We start from the raw sequence: 17,005 nt of genomic DNA on the forward strand, positions 1-17,005 counted from the left end.
TATTTAGAATAGATACTCAATCTGATGTTTGCTTTGAATTCCCTTTCTGTGGTCCTGAGTTTGAGTTCACCCTACCAACGTGTTCCAATATGCATGTGAAAGGCTATTATTGCTCTGCGGGAAAAAGCTTGACTATTGCCTGAATGTGGTGCTTGAGATGGGAGTCAGTGGGAAGTGTCATGTTTTAGCAATGCATTTGAAAGCATCTGTCAAATTGAAAATTATCTTCCAAAGCTTAGAGCATCTCTCAACCTCTTTCTTTTCCCTTATCCTTTGTATCACATGCAGAGAAGAAGGCTTGTTGCTATGACAACCGTTGATAGTCCTCATTTGCTTCGGCATTTTGATTGGTTGGGGACAATGTTGCTTCTTTTGTGAGGGTGAAAAAGGAGGAGGCCCACTCGAATGAGAGCAGGATGGAAAGATGCCAAACTGGTCCAGAGTGTAACGTACATCTATTGGGGGTGGGGGGGAATGGGGGAGTGTCCTTTGGCAACAGCAGATGATCAAGCAGTGAGCTTGAGTGTATGATTCACAACCGCATGCACCAGCATGCTGCATGCAGAGCAAGTGCAGCTCCATCTGTCTTCAATCTGGACCAATCTGCTCTGGCACTTTGAGGACTCTGGCTGCCTTGGGTGAAGAATCCCTTTGCCTTGTCATCTGACTACACAGCAGAGAGCGACTGGCCTTCAAAAGCTGCCTGGTACTAGAATAGCTTGCTTAGCAGCTGTGATCTCCTGAAGCAAGCAAGCATGGATTGAGGTAGGTGATGCATCTTTTGTGGCATTTCTGTGGGGATATGTGTACACAGGTTTTACTCGGTAGCCCTTAACAAGTCTTTGATCATGTTTTAAAATATCTTTGTGAGTTCTGTGCTGTGCTAATTCTGAACCTACTTCTGAATGCATAAAGATAGCATAATTAATAGGATGAAATATCTTGTTATTTTGTGGTACATGACTTCAAGTGTTTTAGAACTTCTGTTGAGCTTGAATTCTGTAGATGTGACATTCCTTAGATATACCACCAGTTTGAGACATCAAAAATGAATGTAGATCCAGCTATTCATGGTAGAGTAGGGATTAGAATGATTTTATCCAATTGTTTTATTTTGTGCCCATATGTCTGTGGAATACAAATATGCAGGTAAGGTCTACTTTTAGATTCATAAGAGCCATTTAAACATCACCAGCCATTTCATAAACCAGCAGAAAAAAATCTCACAGTATACATATGTTGAAATCCAGACATCATATTGGGAGAGGGATAGAAATGAGGATTATGCAAGAGGCTGAAGAGTAAATACTGTAAATTGCTAAATGAATTACTCTCTTTCAGATATATTTAATGCTAATAATCCCTACATTGTTTTATTTTGTTTTCTTCTATAGTGAGTGTTGAAAAATACCCTCTGTTCCCAGGTAAGTGTATAGAACTGAGGTCCTAATAACTTAGTTGTAATCTACATATTTTAGGGAATTAATACTGTTTACTCAATAATATTTGTGAATACTATATAGAGGTGGGATAGCAATAATAACCTAGAAGTGGGTATGATTTTTATATTGCAAAATGTAGATGTTTCAGGTCATTAGATAATACATTAGACAATAATTAGACACAATGGACAATACAATATTCTGTTTTGGTTTTAGAAGCTATTGCAAACAGCTTCTTGTTATTGTTTATTTCCATTCCAAGGATGATTTCAAAATATTTAGGGTCAAATATGCTTGTTATGTGGAGGACTTCCTTGGGTTGGCTCTTTGGTTCTATTATTTTTGCTATGAGATTAGTTGAGTCTTAGCTTTCTAGTATTACCAGGTGTGTTCAAGAACTCGATTTGAACTATAAATTGCCTCCTTTAGGATTCATTCACTGAAGGATCTTCTAATCTATTATCAAATGATAATCTATTGTCATGCATGCAGTAATTTCTTTCAGTTAAATGTTTTTAGTGACATACTGTACATAAAACACACAGAATTAAAGTATACAAGTGATTTCTTTAGGTAATACTTAAATTAGTCTAAATTGTAATTAATTTAGTTGGGGAAAACAGTAATTCAGTTCAAAATACAAAACAAATTGAAATGCAAAGTCAAAAATAGAAAAAGAGCAAAAGGATACATAATTCAAGGGCATTGGCATGAAAATTTAAAGTAATCTTCTCTGAAAGAAAAGGTTTAAAATATTTTTTTTCAAAAAGGTCCCATAGGATTGGTCTAAAGAGAGGGCAGAGGTCAACTGGATCTAGACCACAAAGCAGGGGTGAAATGCTACCTGTTCGCTCCAGTTTGGGCAAACTGGCAGTAAAAAAATGCTTTAAAAAGTTTTAAAAAAGGTTCCGACGATCACAGCTGGGCCATGCAATTGTCGGAACCTTCTTTTTACTTTTTTAAAGCATTTTTTTTACTACCTATTCACCCGAAACGGTAGTAAAAAATGCTTTAAAAAAGTAAAAAGAGGTTCCGATGATCGCGCGGCACAGCTGTGATTGTCATAACCTTTTTTTTACTTTTTTAAAGCATTTTTTTACTATCTATTCACCCAAACCGGTAGTAAAAAAATGCTTTATAAAAGTTTTTTTTTTAAGTTGGTCATGCCCAGTCACATGACCCCCCCCCACCATGCCACACCCACCAAGTCACGCCCACAGAACCGGTAGCAAAAAAAAATACATTTTACCACTGCCACAAAGTAATTTTTAAAAAGTATCAGAATGAGTTAGCACAGCACTGCAAAGCTCTGGAATTAAGTTCCTTTTTCTGATGTTTCTTTATAACAATTTTTATATTGTAGCCCTTTAAAAATTCCCCATATTTTTATCCTATTGGATTATACAAGAAAGCCTTTTAAAACAGGATTTGATTCTATCTCGGAAAAGAGGAAAATTGCTTTCTAATTTATTTACATTATGTCTCTGGCACAACCAAGAGTTTCACAAAACCAGCGGTTTGTAGGAATATAGCTTCTCTATTTTATTTCCCATTCACAGAACACAGGATTCTGTGAATGGGGCAAGGGAGGAATAAATGATGAAACTTGCATCATCACAAGGCACAGATTAAATGATTTTCATCCAATGCCATTATACAAATATTTGCATCCAATCTCACAATACAATACAAAAGGCCAGAATTTGCATTGTAATGCCACAATAAATACTTTGTCATTGTGACATCTCCATGGTTTGTATTTGTTATTTCTGGAAGGGAAACAGAACTTTGGGGCTCTGGAACATTCAGTTCTGTTGACTAAAAGTATGGATTTTCCCAGAATAGTTGAGTACTTGACCATAGCTGGACCATTTGGTTGGAAAACTATCTTTGACTGGACTTAGCACATGATAAAATTCATCAAATATGTCTCCCTGAAGATATTTTTTAATATAGCAAGACATTTAATAGTATACAGAGATTTAAATGAGGTCCAAGTTCATTTTTTTCTTGTTCAATCTGGACATTTCTACATTTCTTTAAAACAAAATTAAGATGGAGTCTCTTTACTCAAAACATATTTATTATTCCTAGGAAATTACAGATTTGTAGGATTGTGAATAATATTCCTCTATTATCAAACTTACATATTTTATTGTATTTTTTAGCCCAAGATTCAAACTATTATTTTTCTCCCCAAACCACTTACATTGATTAAAATATTGGTTTAACCACAGCATGAGTCTTGTGCCTAATTCTGGGCACTTAAAAAAAATTCAGACAAATTGGAACAGGTTCAGAGAAGAGAATGTTCAGGAGCCTAGAAATTGTAAAGACAAATTAAACTGAACTGGAAACATTCAGCCTTGAGAAAAAGCAAACTTGAAAAGATGTTACACAGAAAATCTGTTCTCATTCCAGAATGCAGAACACCAAGTAAAAGATTTAAGAAAGGCAGATTCCAGCTGAATATGAAAAAGATTAATAACAAAAACCCTTCCTAATGGTACAAATAGTTTAACAGCAAAAATTACTCTGAAGTTGTATTTTTCCGTTCATTGAATATGCTTGGCCAGAGGTTAAATATTTATTGGATATGCTTTAATAGATTATTGCACTAAGAGCTTTGGATCCAATGACTCTGAAGATCACTATCAGTTCTGTATTTCTATTATTTTTTTAAAAAATGCATAGATTTTGCCCTTGGGTTTACAAATTAAAAAGCAATGCACAAAGTGGATAGAGAGCTTCAATCAATAGAGTATTGGGATTTAAGTATTGTCTAGGACTGAGACACCAAAGTCCAAGTCACCTTTAATAAGGAAAGATTATTAGCTGATTTGGGACCAGTAGTATCTCTTAGTCCAGTCTTTCTCTCAAGGTTATTATGGTGGGAAAAAGCTGGTGGAAGAAGTATCATGTTTCTGAAAAAAAGGTGGCACATAAGTAAAATGAATCATCATCATGTGTCTGTAATTGGAGCATTAGGATCTATAAAAATGAAATTGTCAAAATAGCTGACAAAATTAGAATTATTTTATTTCAAAATATTTAATTTAAAAAATAAACAGAGTTAAAAAGTCATATAATATATATTTTCGCATAGCCAAACGTCACAGTTGATATCTAATACCAAATAAACTAGGAACAAAATTCAGTTCCAGATGGTGCGCAATCACTTTAAAAAGTTTCTCCAGTAAAATATGGCTTTCATTATCTTCCAGGAACAGCCAGCTTTGCTTTAAGCTAACTTGTCATGACTGAAAAGCAGCACCTTCTGGCTTCAGCTTCCTCACCTCATGGAATTGGGGGCTCACAAGCAGCTTCTCCAGAGATGATTTCATCAAAAGAGTTACCACTTATTAGAAAGGGGTCCTGAAGATACAGAAGTGCCAAGCCATATAGGGTTTTATAAATCAAAATGTTCATATTCTGTGGAGAAATGACAGAAAATCTTAGTTAGACTAGGAAGTGATTTTGGCCAAGACAGTGAGTTAGAAGTAATCCCCTCCATATTCAGATCATCACACAACTGCTCCAAGATAAACAAAGATCTAATGTATGACTACCTGCAAGGGTCGAGGCCAAAGATTGCTTGGGACAAGATCATTGTCAGCATGTAGACCTTGAAATTCATGGCCTTGCCAACTGCGGTAGGAAGCACTAAGACTGAAGTCACCCAATGCCCAATACCAAAATACATGTGGATTCCAACATTAAACCAGATCAAGGAAGAGAACAAGTTGTAGTTCTATATATATGGAGCAGGAGGCTATGGAACTTTGCTGTAACAGCTGTGTTTTTAGTTTGGATATTGTAACAAGATTGAAAGGAGGAATAAAAAAGTGCTTTAAATAATCGGTAAATCTATTTTGAAATATTGACGATTTGTAAGAAACAAATATACATATTTGTATAATTTATTCTGATATATTATTTTTCTTCTTAGGAATAGAAAAAGTTCTAAAATAAGATCTTAGAGGGGAAAAAAGGCCAGCTTCTCAAGGTAAGTTCCTTGGGTTTAATAGAAAAAAGATTATTTTATGCCAAATTGAATTTCATTGCATCATAGAAGACAAAAAAAAAATTGTGCCCTTTCCTGGACTGACAGGCCTTGTCACACTCACTTATGCCTTGGTCACCTCCCATCTACATGCGGCTGCCTTTGAAGGCATACAGAAACTTCAACTACTCCAGAATGTGGCAGTGCACACAGTAATGTAACACTCTGTTGTGCAAGCTGTGTTGGCTTCCAGTTTTTTCCAGGTGCAATTCAAGCTCATCATTTTTAAACCCCTATGTGCACTGGACCATGCTATTTGTGGGACTGCTTTTCCCTAAGGATATCTACCCTTCCTATCAGATCAGATAGGGTGGGCACACTCCTTGTTTCTTTCCCCAAATATTGTCATTTAATGGGAGCTAGAAGTGCACCTTTTTTCATGATAGCCCATGCCCTGTGAAACATCTTGCTCCTTGAAGTTCATCAGGTCCGGCTTTCCCCTCAAGCATTGGGAGAAAATTGGATGAAGTCACATTAGCTCAGATTGGGGCAGGTTTTTGTTGTTTTTAATATTCAATGTTTTAACTGGATGTGTTTTATAGTTTTTAAAACTATTTAATATGTCTTTTACTCTTTGATTGGGAGTTGCCCAGAGTTGGTGGAAAGGTAGGTACGGTACTTATATAAATGTTTTAGATTTATTTATTTATTTAGCATATGGCAATGTTTAAGATAAATAAATAAGATTGTATTTTTTCTATTCATCAATACCAGCTCTTCATATTTATTTTCCTTTTGTCTAGTGGTTATGCCTCATTTCTTGGATTGGTTTGTGCCAATGTATTTGATGATCTCAATTCTCATATTGGTGGGCTTTGGAGCTTGTATATACTATTTTGAGCCAGGACTTCAGGAAGCCCACAAGTGGAGAACCCAAAGACCACTCATGGAGCGAGACCTCCGGAAAACATTGATGATACGAGACAATCTAGCATTTGGAGTGCCTGAAGTTTAGTATTCTGCTCCTCAAGACATATAAACTTTTGGTTTGTTCAGGACAATTTCTTGCTACTCATTATGTGGTCAGTTCATAACTTCATTCTTTGCGATGTGGCTAGTTTATCTAAAACACACCTTTTAAATAATGTCACTTTGAAGCTTCTGGTTTTAACTTTTAATAATTAAGCTCTGTACATTATACCATCATTTGAAATTTTTGGATCCTCTGTAAAACGTTAATCTGCTGGAAATTGTTACACTTAAAGAGGAACTAGATGGTTATGTTTTACTCCAAGGGCAACCAGTATAGATTCTGGATGCTTTGAAAACACTTCTGACATTATGCCATTTTTAAAAATCACTTGGGTACAGTAAAAAAAAACCATCCTAATTTATTACATACTTTTTCACTTCCAGCACTGAGCTCAGATATGCTGAAGGACATATTCTGTGCAGGTTAAGGATGGAGAAAAAATAACCTACGTTCATTATTTAGAATGGGATCTTACACCCTTCCTTATTCCTAGAATTTTGAAATGCTGCAGTTTTCCAGTCCTCTGCTGCTATGTCTGTTGAAGTTGACAAGACTTTTAAAACTCAAATGCCCCATCTAGCACTATTCTTTCTATATGTACAATTGATCTTAACACTATAAAATGTAGAAGTGCACAGTCTACCTATGTACATCTTATATAAGAGCTTCTGAACTACAGACCATGATTGCATAATTCCAGTGCAATTGTCTAGAGCTACATTGTATATGATATAGGTTAGTAATCATGTAGAATGTTTGCACATTGTCCACATTTTCTTTAAAGCTGGTGTATAATTCTTTATAGCTGGTGTAAACATAACTACATGCACAAAAAGATTATTAATAATCTCTGTTTCTATGAAAATTACACAATAACAACCTCTAGAGCCCTATGTTATTATAAATATCCTGTTTTTGCTGAATTGCATTAAGGCATCACTGATTGCAGTTTTATTCCCTTGATGGCATAATATCTCAAGCTGAGCTAACTTAATACACTGGTTCCATTTATTATATCTTGGGGGCAGGAGCGGAATAGTATGCTGTAATCACCAGCTCTTCTTGTACACATTCCATGCTAGGAACATGTGCCTTTCTTTCTTCAATGTGCTCGCAGGTACACATTCCAAGTTAAGAATGTACAAACATTGTTATAGTATATGTATACAGTGGTACCTTGGTACTTAATGCTTTAAAATTTATCAAATCTGGTACTCAGTGCATTTTGATGTGAAAATTTTGTCCTGGTACTCATCATTTGTTTGGTACTTAACATACAAGCTAGAACTTGTCAGTGTCAGCTGCTTTGTGACTCATTACATTATTCCTTATGGGAAAAAATGGTTTGGTACGCATCGTTTTTGGCACTCATTGCATCTCACCGAACCAATTAAGGATGTGTACTGAGGTACCACTGTACTCTACTTCACAATTCCTTGAATATTGGACATCTTTCTGTACATTACATGCTACATTGGAATTAGTGTTGTAGCATAAGGATCTTTTTCTACATCTGTAATTTCCTCTCACATCTACCTCACCTACACTTCATTACATTTGACAGCTTCCATTGTCTAATGCAGTGCCATAGACCCTAACAACAATATAGCACAGAAGGACTTTGACTAGTTCGCTATGAGTTGTCATGGGTTCATAGCCGGTCATTCCTCTCACTTGAAAACAGCTGACCAATTTTTCAGCAGTAACTGAATTTAAGTATAGTACATTACAATTTGTGATACTATATGTAAGTTATGGTAGATATCTGAAGATACCATTAATATTATTAAAGAGCAGTGTTGCTTTTGTACAGAAGGGAACTTGTCTCAAAGCCCTTTTGCTGTGTCAATGTGAATATTGTTCCAGGCATCATTCCTGAAAGTAACATTTGCATGGGACTTCTTTAGTTCCAATATACATAACAGGTAAGAAAATTTCCACTTCTGAAAATAGCTAATACAGCAAAATGGATTCTTGGCTTGGAATCATCTGCTGGAATCATCATTTTAAGTATTCAAAGTGTCTTAAATTTTCCAAAATGTTAAGTGTTTCCAGTTCAGAGATTCTTGCACATGCAATGAAAGGGCCAAATTTTACGTTACAATTGCAACTTTTTGATGCTATCAAAGGGTGGCAAATTGCCATCTATTTTACAGTAGATGTAAAAATAGTAGGGTGGGGAAAGGGCAAGGAAGTATGCATTTTTCCAAGCTCAGTAAGTGCAGCATTCTGAGCCAGAAAGGGTGTAAGTAAACAAGCTTGCTTCTGCATTTATATCACCTGATCTATTTTTATAAGAAGACAATGAAGCAGCAACACCATAAAGTTTCTAAAATAATATCCTCCTCTTCCCATCCTGTATATAAATAGCCATTCCTCTCTGTCTGTGACTTATCCATTAGCACTGCTGCTAGCTACAGCCATAGTCTCTGAGTGATACTTAAGAGACCTCTTTTCTGAACCTTGATTCTCTTTTGTGGCAACTAGACTACCAATGCAAATGAACAACCCCCAAGCAGAGCAATGGGGTAGCAATAAGTCATTTATTAACAAATATAAGACTTTGAAACAGTATGCTTTCATAGCCAATGTACAGTTGCAATATGTGTGCATAGGGGCATTATGGCATTGATTTGCACTAAACCTTTCTTCTGTTCCAGATTTTTTCCTCAGGACTGTATCACTTGTTATAAAAAATAGAATGCATTTGTAGTATGTCCAATATCCATCCTGAATCAATGTTGTGAGCATGCTTTCACATGAGTGTAACACTACCCAGAGGATCAAAACAACCATTAAGGAGTGATTAAGCAATTATGTCAGTTTTCTGTAGGTGCTTTGATCTTAGTCCAAATAATTAGTATGGATATGTACTGTGAGTAAGCAATGCTATTTATCCTACTTTCCAACTAAAATGGGGGATGAACCCAGCCATTCAGATCAGTATGTCTAGTAATCATAATTTTGACCCTGATAGCTACAGAGGCTCATCAATTTTCTTGTAATATTTCCACCCGTTAATGGCTCTTTATTATTCAATAATGAATGAGAGATTTATTAACATTTGAGATCTCTGTTCTGTTTCTATACTTTCTATGGTAAGAGGAAAACTCCATTTTCAAACAGGAAACAAGTATAAAGTCCACAATATGTTTTCAATTTCTCTTCTTTTAACTATCAGGAAAAAAATTAGACAAAAATCCGATGTAACTAAGCTATGGAATTTTTAATTACCTATAAAAAGGAGCTCATTAATCCTGTTTTTCAAGATTACTGAAAATTATTTTAGAAGAAGGAGATTAGAACATAGCTGGCCTTTCATATACTACTGAATTCTCACAATGCCAGCTCATTTGACTGGGCCTGATGAACATCAATTCCAACCTTGAGGGTCAGTGGCTGCATTGTCTCAGGTCTTGGCTGCTTCTCCTGTTTTGTGCACCAATTCTTAACTGTTTAACTGTTGCCAAGTTTTATATTGCCCATAAGTGCCAGCTGCCTTGTAAACATTTTGTGTGTACAGTAGTGGCCAAAATTGTGGAAACCTTTTGGGGAAAGTGTATTTTCTAAAACTAGCTAATAACACCACTTTTTTTGAAGTAGTACCATAAAATTATATATCAATGGAGGATAATTTAATCAAGAATGTAATGCAATACCTTTTATGAAGGATTTGCTATTAGAATAGCAGTTACAGTATAAAGAAGAAAAGTGAAACACGTAGAAAAATGAGATATACAAAAATTATTACCATAGAAAAAACGAGATATACAAAAATTATCACATCAGTTAATATTTAGTTGGGTAACCTTTAGAATGAATTACAGCCTTACAATGTCTTCCCATGGAGTGAACCAAGTCTTTTAGTTTTGCAGCTGTTATAATGTGAAACCAAGATTGAATGATTGCTTCTATTAACTGGGTTTTATTGTTGGGTCGCTTCTGACTAACAAGTTTCTTTAGTCGGCTCCATAGATTTTCAATTGGATTAAGGTCTGGGCTATTCCCAGGCTATTCCAGCAGTAGAATATGATTATCTCGAAACTCCAAAAAAAGAGAGGTGTTATTAGCCATCAAACCTCAAAAATACACTTTTCCCAAAAGGTTTTCACAATTTTGGCCACTACTGTACAAATGAAATATTCCTATCTTACACAATAACTTCATCTGCAAATATAACACCAGTGTTAGCTCTGAACTCGTATAGCACACATAAATGGACAGCCATATGGTGCATTTTTTCTGAGAAAAAACACATTATTATTTATGATTAAAATAATACTTCTTTGATCATAAAACTCTTTGGCTGATTTTTAAAAAGTCATATTTAAAACATTCATTAATAAATAAATTAAAATATTGCTATTTCAGATTTTAAAAACCCATAAAAATCCTAATTGCATTTAACTAAGGACCAAACTAAATAGAAAGCATTAAGCATTAATTCTGAATAAATAGGAACAGGAGTACATATATCTTTGTACAAAATTAGGTCAATTTAAGGTATGTGGTACTTATTTTTGGATGCCAGATCTGTTCTGCTTTTATTTATTTTTTTTATTAGCAAAGAAACATTTTGCAAAGAAAAACATAAATGCCTCAATCCCAGAAACAATGTATTTACTTGAAAAAATGGGTATTGGGAGGATCAGGAGTTGAGTTTCTTTAAACTACTAGGAATTTTTCAAATATTCAGCCTAAAACTAAAGTCAAATCAGCAAGTAATATGTGCATTGTTTTTCCTCAATGAGTTTAAATCTGCTACTTGACAGTGTAATTTAAACAGCTCTGAAATATCATATTTTATGTCCCCTAAATTGATTAATAGTGAACAATGCTGATCTACTGTGGGGAGTGTGGAATTGGAGGGATCCTGGACTGAATCCAGTTGTACTAACTTCTCAGAATTGTTACGAAGGTGTTTCATGCTCTGGACTGGATAATTTATTGATGAACTGCATTGTGCTGATGATTCTCTGCCTTAGAGTTATTAAAGTTATGTTCATGTTGTTAAGACTGATGTTAAATGAATACATCTGGAGAAAACTCCACAGCTGTGCCTGACATGTGATGTTCATGGGGTGGTTGGAGTTTTTCATCAAGTAAACCTTGTACAGTTTTAACTTGTACAGAGATCCAGAAGGGTAAAGCACATGATGCTTCTTCTCTGTCATCATTGTTTTCCTACTTGGAAGAGTACAGAGATATAGTACTATACTGTTCACTGCCAAGGAGAAAGTGCTGAGGGCTGTAGATTGTGGTGGTCAGAATGAGGGTGCCTATAGAACTGTGGACCTTAGAATTTTGTTTGTGGATCTATCTGCTAATCAGATTTCTAAATCACCACAGCCGTACAAAATGGCCAATGATGCTACTCCTAACACTGTCAGACTATTAAATCCTATAATATTGGTCCAGATATAGAAACAGCACAAATAGCTATCTTAAAACAAAGCTTCAAAATTTGATCCAGTTTTTCCCATAACCTTGTCACTCTAATAATGGATAAATATTAGCAAATCTATGAAATATTCCTTCTTACAGAATATCATATATTAAGGGAACTCTGAAATTTAGCAATTGAGAGATTGTTAGATTGAATGAAGCTTTTGAGAATATTTTGTAGGGGGACAGAGAAAACCGAAAGACCATCTGACCATCACTTCTACCATGATAGTCTGTGTACCATTTTCTCCTTCTGTCGGATGATCTAGTACAGAACTGTGAATTTAACTCATTTGCTTCAGAAACTGAAATAAAATCTACAATAGCACTTTCTATAGTTTGCAAAGTAGATAATCAGTTTGACTTGTTTGCTGGTATAAACTGTTTTGATGAAACGTATTGTAATATTAATGGTTGTGCTTTATAATGGTAATGCTTATTTTGAACAGAATTCTAATAAACAAGTCAGAGTCAATCAATACAGTGTCTTAGTATTTTGTTCCTTTCACAGTAGACAAATTTACATAAGCATAATGTAGCCTACTGTTCTGTTTGGGACAAAGAATTTCCTCTTTTTTATGCATATGAACAGCTACAGGAATTGCAGGACCAAAATATCCATCAAACACAAGAGGCATAGTGCCTTGAGCCTATCAAAATGTTTTAATTTCTTTTAAATTAGAAAAAATAAAAATGAATAGATTATTTAATTACATGCCTTGCCTTTTGGCTCTGAAAATGTACACCGTACATATATAAAATACCAATACAAAAAACAAAAAATGCATACAATTAAAATTAAAAGTTCAGTCAGATATTAAATGCTACCAAGATAATTTAATAATCCTAATAGGAACTTGTTATATTAAATTATAAGAACTGAGAAAAGTAAATATCATTATATTCAGACAGCAACTTTTCTATGTATGTGTGCAAATTTATTATCTACATTTTAATTTTATATCATTTTCTATTTGCAAATTCTTGGATTATTTCATCAATGGATATTTATTTTAATAATTCACTTTAAACAAAGAGTAGAGCATGGGCCGGATGCATCACGCGCTGGCCACCTCTCCCCATTTTAGCAAAGGTGAAAAAAGCCGCAATACATCATGTGACGACAACATGATGACGTGAGTTTGACACCCCTGGTGTAAAGGTAGGTGATTTTAATTCTGTTTATGACATCATGGAACATAGGTAAGTAATTAATTCCGATGTAATTTATTGTAATTGGAAAAATGACTGTTTCTATTTTATAATAGTACCCAAATTGTAAGTAAATCTAAATGCAATATTTAATTTCAGAAACGTGTAACTAGATTTAGGTAATTATGTAAACCTTAATGTAATGTAGGCTAACTGATGATATTATTTATGATACATAACTTTTTAAGTAATCAGAAAACTGATATGTACTATTATTTACTAAAAGATATGTACATAAAAATATCAAAAAATCAGAACTGTGCAGCAGTATGGCTAATGAAGACTCAGCCACAGAGATCAAATGAATGAAGGTGAATAGGAGGCCAAATCACACATATAGTAATTTGTATGGGGTGGGGAGGCAGCAACCTTATTCTGAAAGCTTTTTGTTATAGAACTGGTGCACGCTTTAATCCTGATCAGGAATACATTAAAAAACCAAGATATCTGCCTGTTTTTTCATCTATTTAAATTGTATGATTATAGTATGTATATTTTGGCCCCATGTATTTTTTCAAATATAGCTAGCATTTGCATGGATTCATATCCATCTCGGATGGGACTTCTTGAAAAAATTTAACATCCAAATTCACAAATACCTGCAATAGGGGAGAATATATGTAGCTCAGAATGTATTTGACTTACCTTGGTCAAGATTGGTAGGACAAACCAGGGAGGGACTAGAACTAATGGTCTCCTGGTTCCTGGCTTGATGTCTTAACTATTACCCCAAACTGGCTCTCTTTTAGGTGAGAGAATCATGCTATATTTGTTTATCATGTTTATGCCATATATAAACAACCAGCAAACTTTGTTCTCACTCCACTGATAATGTTTGATTATTATTAATGCCTGATGATGAAACGTTTGCAAGAAGAAAAGCAAGATCTGTTAGGTGTTTTGTGCCAGCCATGGCAGTCTCTTCAAAGGCCACCAGATGGGAGGAAAGAGGCACCTTTGATCCCACTGGTGGGTCAAGGGGCTCCAGCCCCTGCAGCCCCATTGGGGAGAGTTAATGGCCCTCCAGCCCCCTCACACACATGGGTAAGGGAGGGGCCAGGGGCCCCTATAAGAACCCCTGCACAGGGGCTGCTCCCTGCTTTTCCCTTTTTCCCTGCTCTTGTTCTACTCTCCTATGGGACTGATCCATGGGCTCAATCCAGGCATGGATGCCTCCATGCCTGGGAATTTATTTTACTCCACTTTTACTTCTAAATAAAGACTTAATTTGATTGCATCCTTGCATGCTGACCTTTTCTTGGAAGCGCCCTCAACGAACCATCGTTCTTCGTGAGATCCCTCACAAGATCAGAGGATCCCAACAACCTAACATCACAAATATCTGTATGAGCTGAAATACTGGCAACCAATGATCAGTTGTGTATTCTAAGACACCATGCAAATTACACAGACATGAATGCACATGTAGGTAAACTGTGATATAATATTACTGAAAGGAACTGAAATGCCCACCATCTTGTCTCATTTTTCAAAGGGGGAACTTATTGCCTCTTTTTAAAAATGGATTTAACCTCATCTTCCATTGTTAAATAAAAGACAAAATACAGGATAAAAGAACAAAATCTTTGCCTCCACTTTAAAATCAGTTGAGAATAAAGATCTATTGAATGATGCTATGGATATAAACTAGAGCTAGCCAACATGGGCTACAACGCATGAAGAAAATGGTAATTATATGGTAACAAAAAACAAAATCTCTCTCTCTCTCTCTCTCTCTTTTGTAACTTTCTGCCATCAGCCAGTATCATCCAGATTTTGCAGCCAAGATGTGGTATGGTGTGCCAAATAAACATATTCCAGTGTTACCATTTAAAAACATTTATATGTTGGCATTAATATTATAAATGTTGCCCAGATAAACATGATTAACAAATATAGCATGATTCTCTCACCTAAAAGACAGCCAGTTTGGTGTAGTAGTTAAGGCATCAAGATAGGACGGTGAGCAGGGGGTTGGACTAGATGACCTCCAAGGTCCCTTCCAACTCTGTTACTGTTACTGAGACCATGAGTTCTAGTTGCTCCCTGGGCACAAAGCCAAATGGGTGACCTTAGGCCAATCACTCTCTCTGACTCCTAGGAAGGAGGCAATGGCAAACCACTTCTGAAAAGTCTTATCAAGTAAACTGCAGGGACTTGTCTGAGCAGTCTCTGAGAATCAGACACAATTGAATGTAAGGAAAAAAATCACCTAAAACTAAGGAAACCATCTTCATAGGCTTAGGTAGTTATTTAGACTTTTCCAGCGGTTGAAGAGTTAGATTAGAAAGAGTGTGGGAGATTCAAAGCCTGGAATGGAAGTAATGCTCGGATTTTAGGCCCTTTAAAAGTTACACAAAAAGCATATTGTTCCGCCTGTTCCTGCTGTTGTCCTCTGTAAATAAATGCTTGATACATTATTTCCATATGAAACTGGAGACGGCTACTATGAAAGTCAAAGGGTCTAGCCACTTTCTCCCAAAATTCCTGCCCGAGTACTTCGCATTTCAGTTCTCATAACCCTTAGCCATGTCATGTGATATAGATAAATCAAGACACTCAAATATGGCCTTAAAATTAAACCTAAAACAGGCAGAAGCCAGAGTCTGCGACAAACAGATGAAGGCATGTGGTGGTGAACTAAAGACAATTTTAATAGGATTGTGTGCACTTGCCACCCCTTTTCAAGTGCAACTTAAAAACTCTGCACATCTATCTTCTCTTTTTTGTCCTCTTGGGCTAGGAATAACTGACCAGAAAAGCATTTATTGAACAGTTACAGATGTTTTGTTTAAAACATGCCAATATACTTTTAAAAACTAAAAGTACATGCTTTTGATGTGAAGACAACTGTTCCTGCCAGGCCTCTGCTGGAAAAGCAGGGGTATTATAAAAAATGTTAGAGCTATGATACTGTATCTAAACGTGACATGATGTTTTCTAAGTTGTAGAGAAATATGTATATTTTCCAAGTTCTATCAGTTTCAACTCTTCTTCATATGGACATGTTCCCCTTATATAGAGATTACAGTATGTCCAATATATCAAATAGTACTCGGCACACAGGAGTGATATTTTTGCATTATTAAATCTACATCCATTTACTTAGCAATAAAGAATTGTCCAACTTAGGTCTGCTCTGCTGCATGGGAATTAATAATAACTGAGATTATTATTCCTTCAACCTTCAGCCCATATCCCCTTCTTGCATGAGCAACTAGTACACATGAGTTTAGCACTCTTCTAGAAGACAACCAGATGCAAACTAAACAGGTCCAGGACCTTTTCATAAGAGCAGTAGATTTATGTTCATAAATAGACCAAATTAACAGGTCAGTAGCACGGCTTAGTTCTTTGTTAGCTATGTAACATTCTGATAACCTGAAACATTCCAGGCATCTGCTCACAACTGCTCAGACCTGGCCTACCATGTTAAGGCCAGCAATTGCTGGTTGCTGGTTTTCCTACCTGTCATGTAACACTGATTAAAGGGGAAATGCAGCCAGGGACTCCAGCATTTGCTGCCTTTAAAGTGTCTCATGTTGAAATCATAAGGACAGCAACTGTCACCAGCATTGTCACTGAAGCTATTGGTATAGCACTATTTAGCAGGCAAGACTTCGTTTTTTTTTTGCCAACTTGGTGACTAGAGAAATGCCTGTCAATGCAGCAATGGGAAAAATTCCTATATACAATGCCTTTTCCTATATTTACTGTCTGTTCAGTGGTTCAGAAGAATAATGCTATTTGCTGTTCCTAGATGCTTACATGCGCTGAGATCTCCAGAACGTATTTCTTTCCTTTTTACAATTTCCAATTCAAAGTTGTTTATGAGTGCTCTCGTTCAAAGCCTGTGCCCACTCCTTGCCT

The 17,005-nt window shown here is 35.7% G+C and overlaps 1 protein-coding gene across 2 annotated transcripts; it reads left to right on the forward strand.

The window, feature by feature from the left end:
- The first annotated feature begins 478 nt into the window (after nt 1–478).
- On the forward strand, nt 479–8,290 carry SMIM45 (small integral membrane protein 45). 2 transcript variants are annotated; one of them, XM_060694590.2, is made up of 4 exons: nt 479–765; nt 1,395–1,424; nt 5,392–5,448; nt 6,249–8,290. In XM_060694590.2, exon 4 carries the CDS (start codon nt 6,254–6,256, stop codon nt 6,458–6,460), a length of 207 nt encoding a protein of 68 aa, XP_060550573.1. In that variant the 5' UTR covers nt 479–765; nt 1,395–1,424; nt 5,392–5,448; nt 6,249–6,253; the 3' UTR covers nt 6,461–8,290. The 2 variants fall into 2 exon arrangements, with proteins under 2 accessions (XP_060550573.1, XP_087729259.1); XM_087873133.1 differs by lacking the exons at nt 479–765; nt 1,395–1,424 and adding an exon at nt 5,236–5,303.
- The last annotated feature ends 8,715 nt before the right edge of the window (nt 8,291–17,005 follow it).

This window comes from Pantherophis guttatus, chromosome 7 (assembly GCF_059756535.1).
Source record: "Pantherophis guttatus breed Tessera chromosome 7, ASM5975653v1, whole genome shotgun sequence".
NCBI lineage: Eukaryota > Metazoa > Chordata > Lepidosauria > Squamata > Colubridae > Pantherophis > Pantherophis guttatus.

Excerpts from the sequence above, each read along its gene's own strand:
- SMIM45 (XM_060694590.2), top strand. The coding sequence starts at position 6,254 with ATGCCTCATTTCTTGGATTGGTTTGTGCCAATGTATTTGATGATCTCA.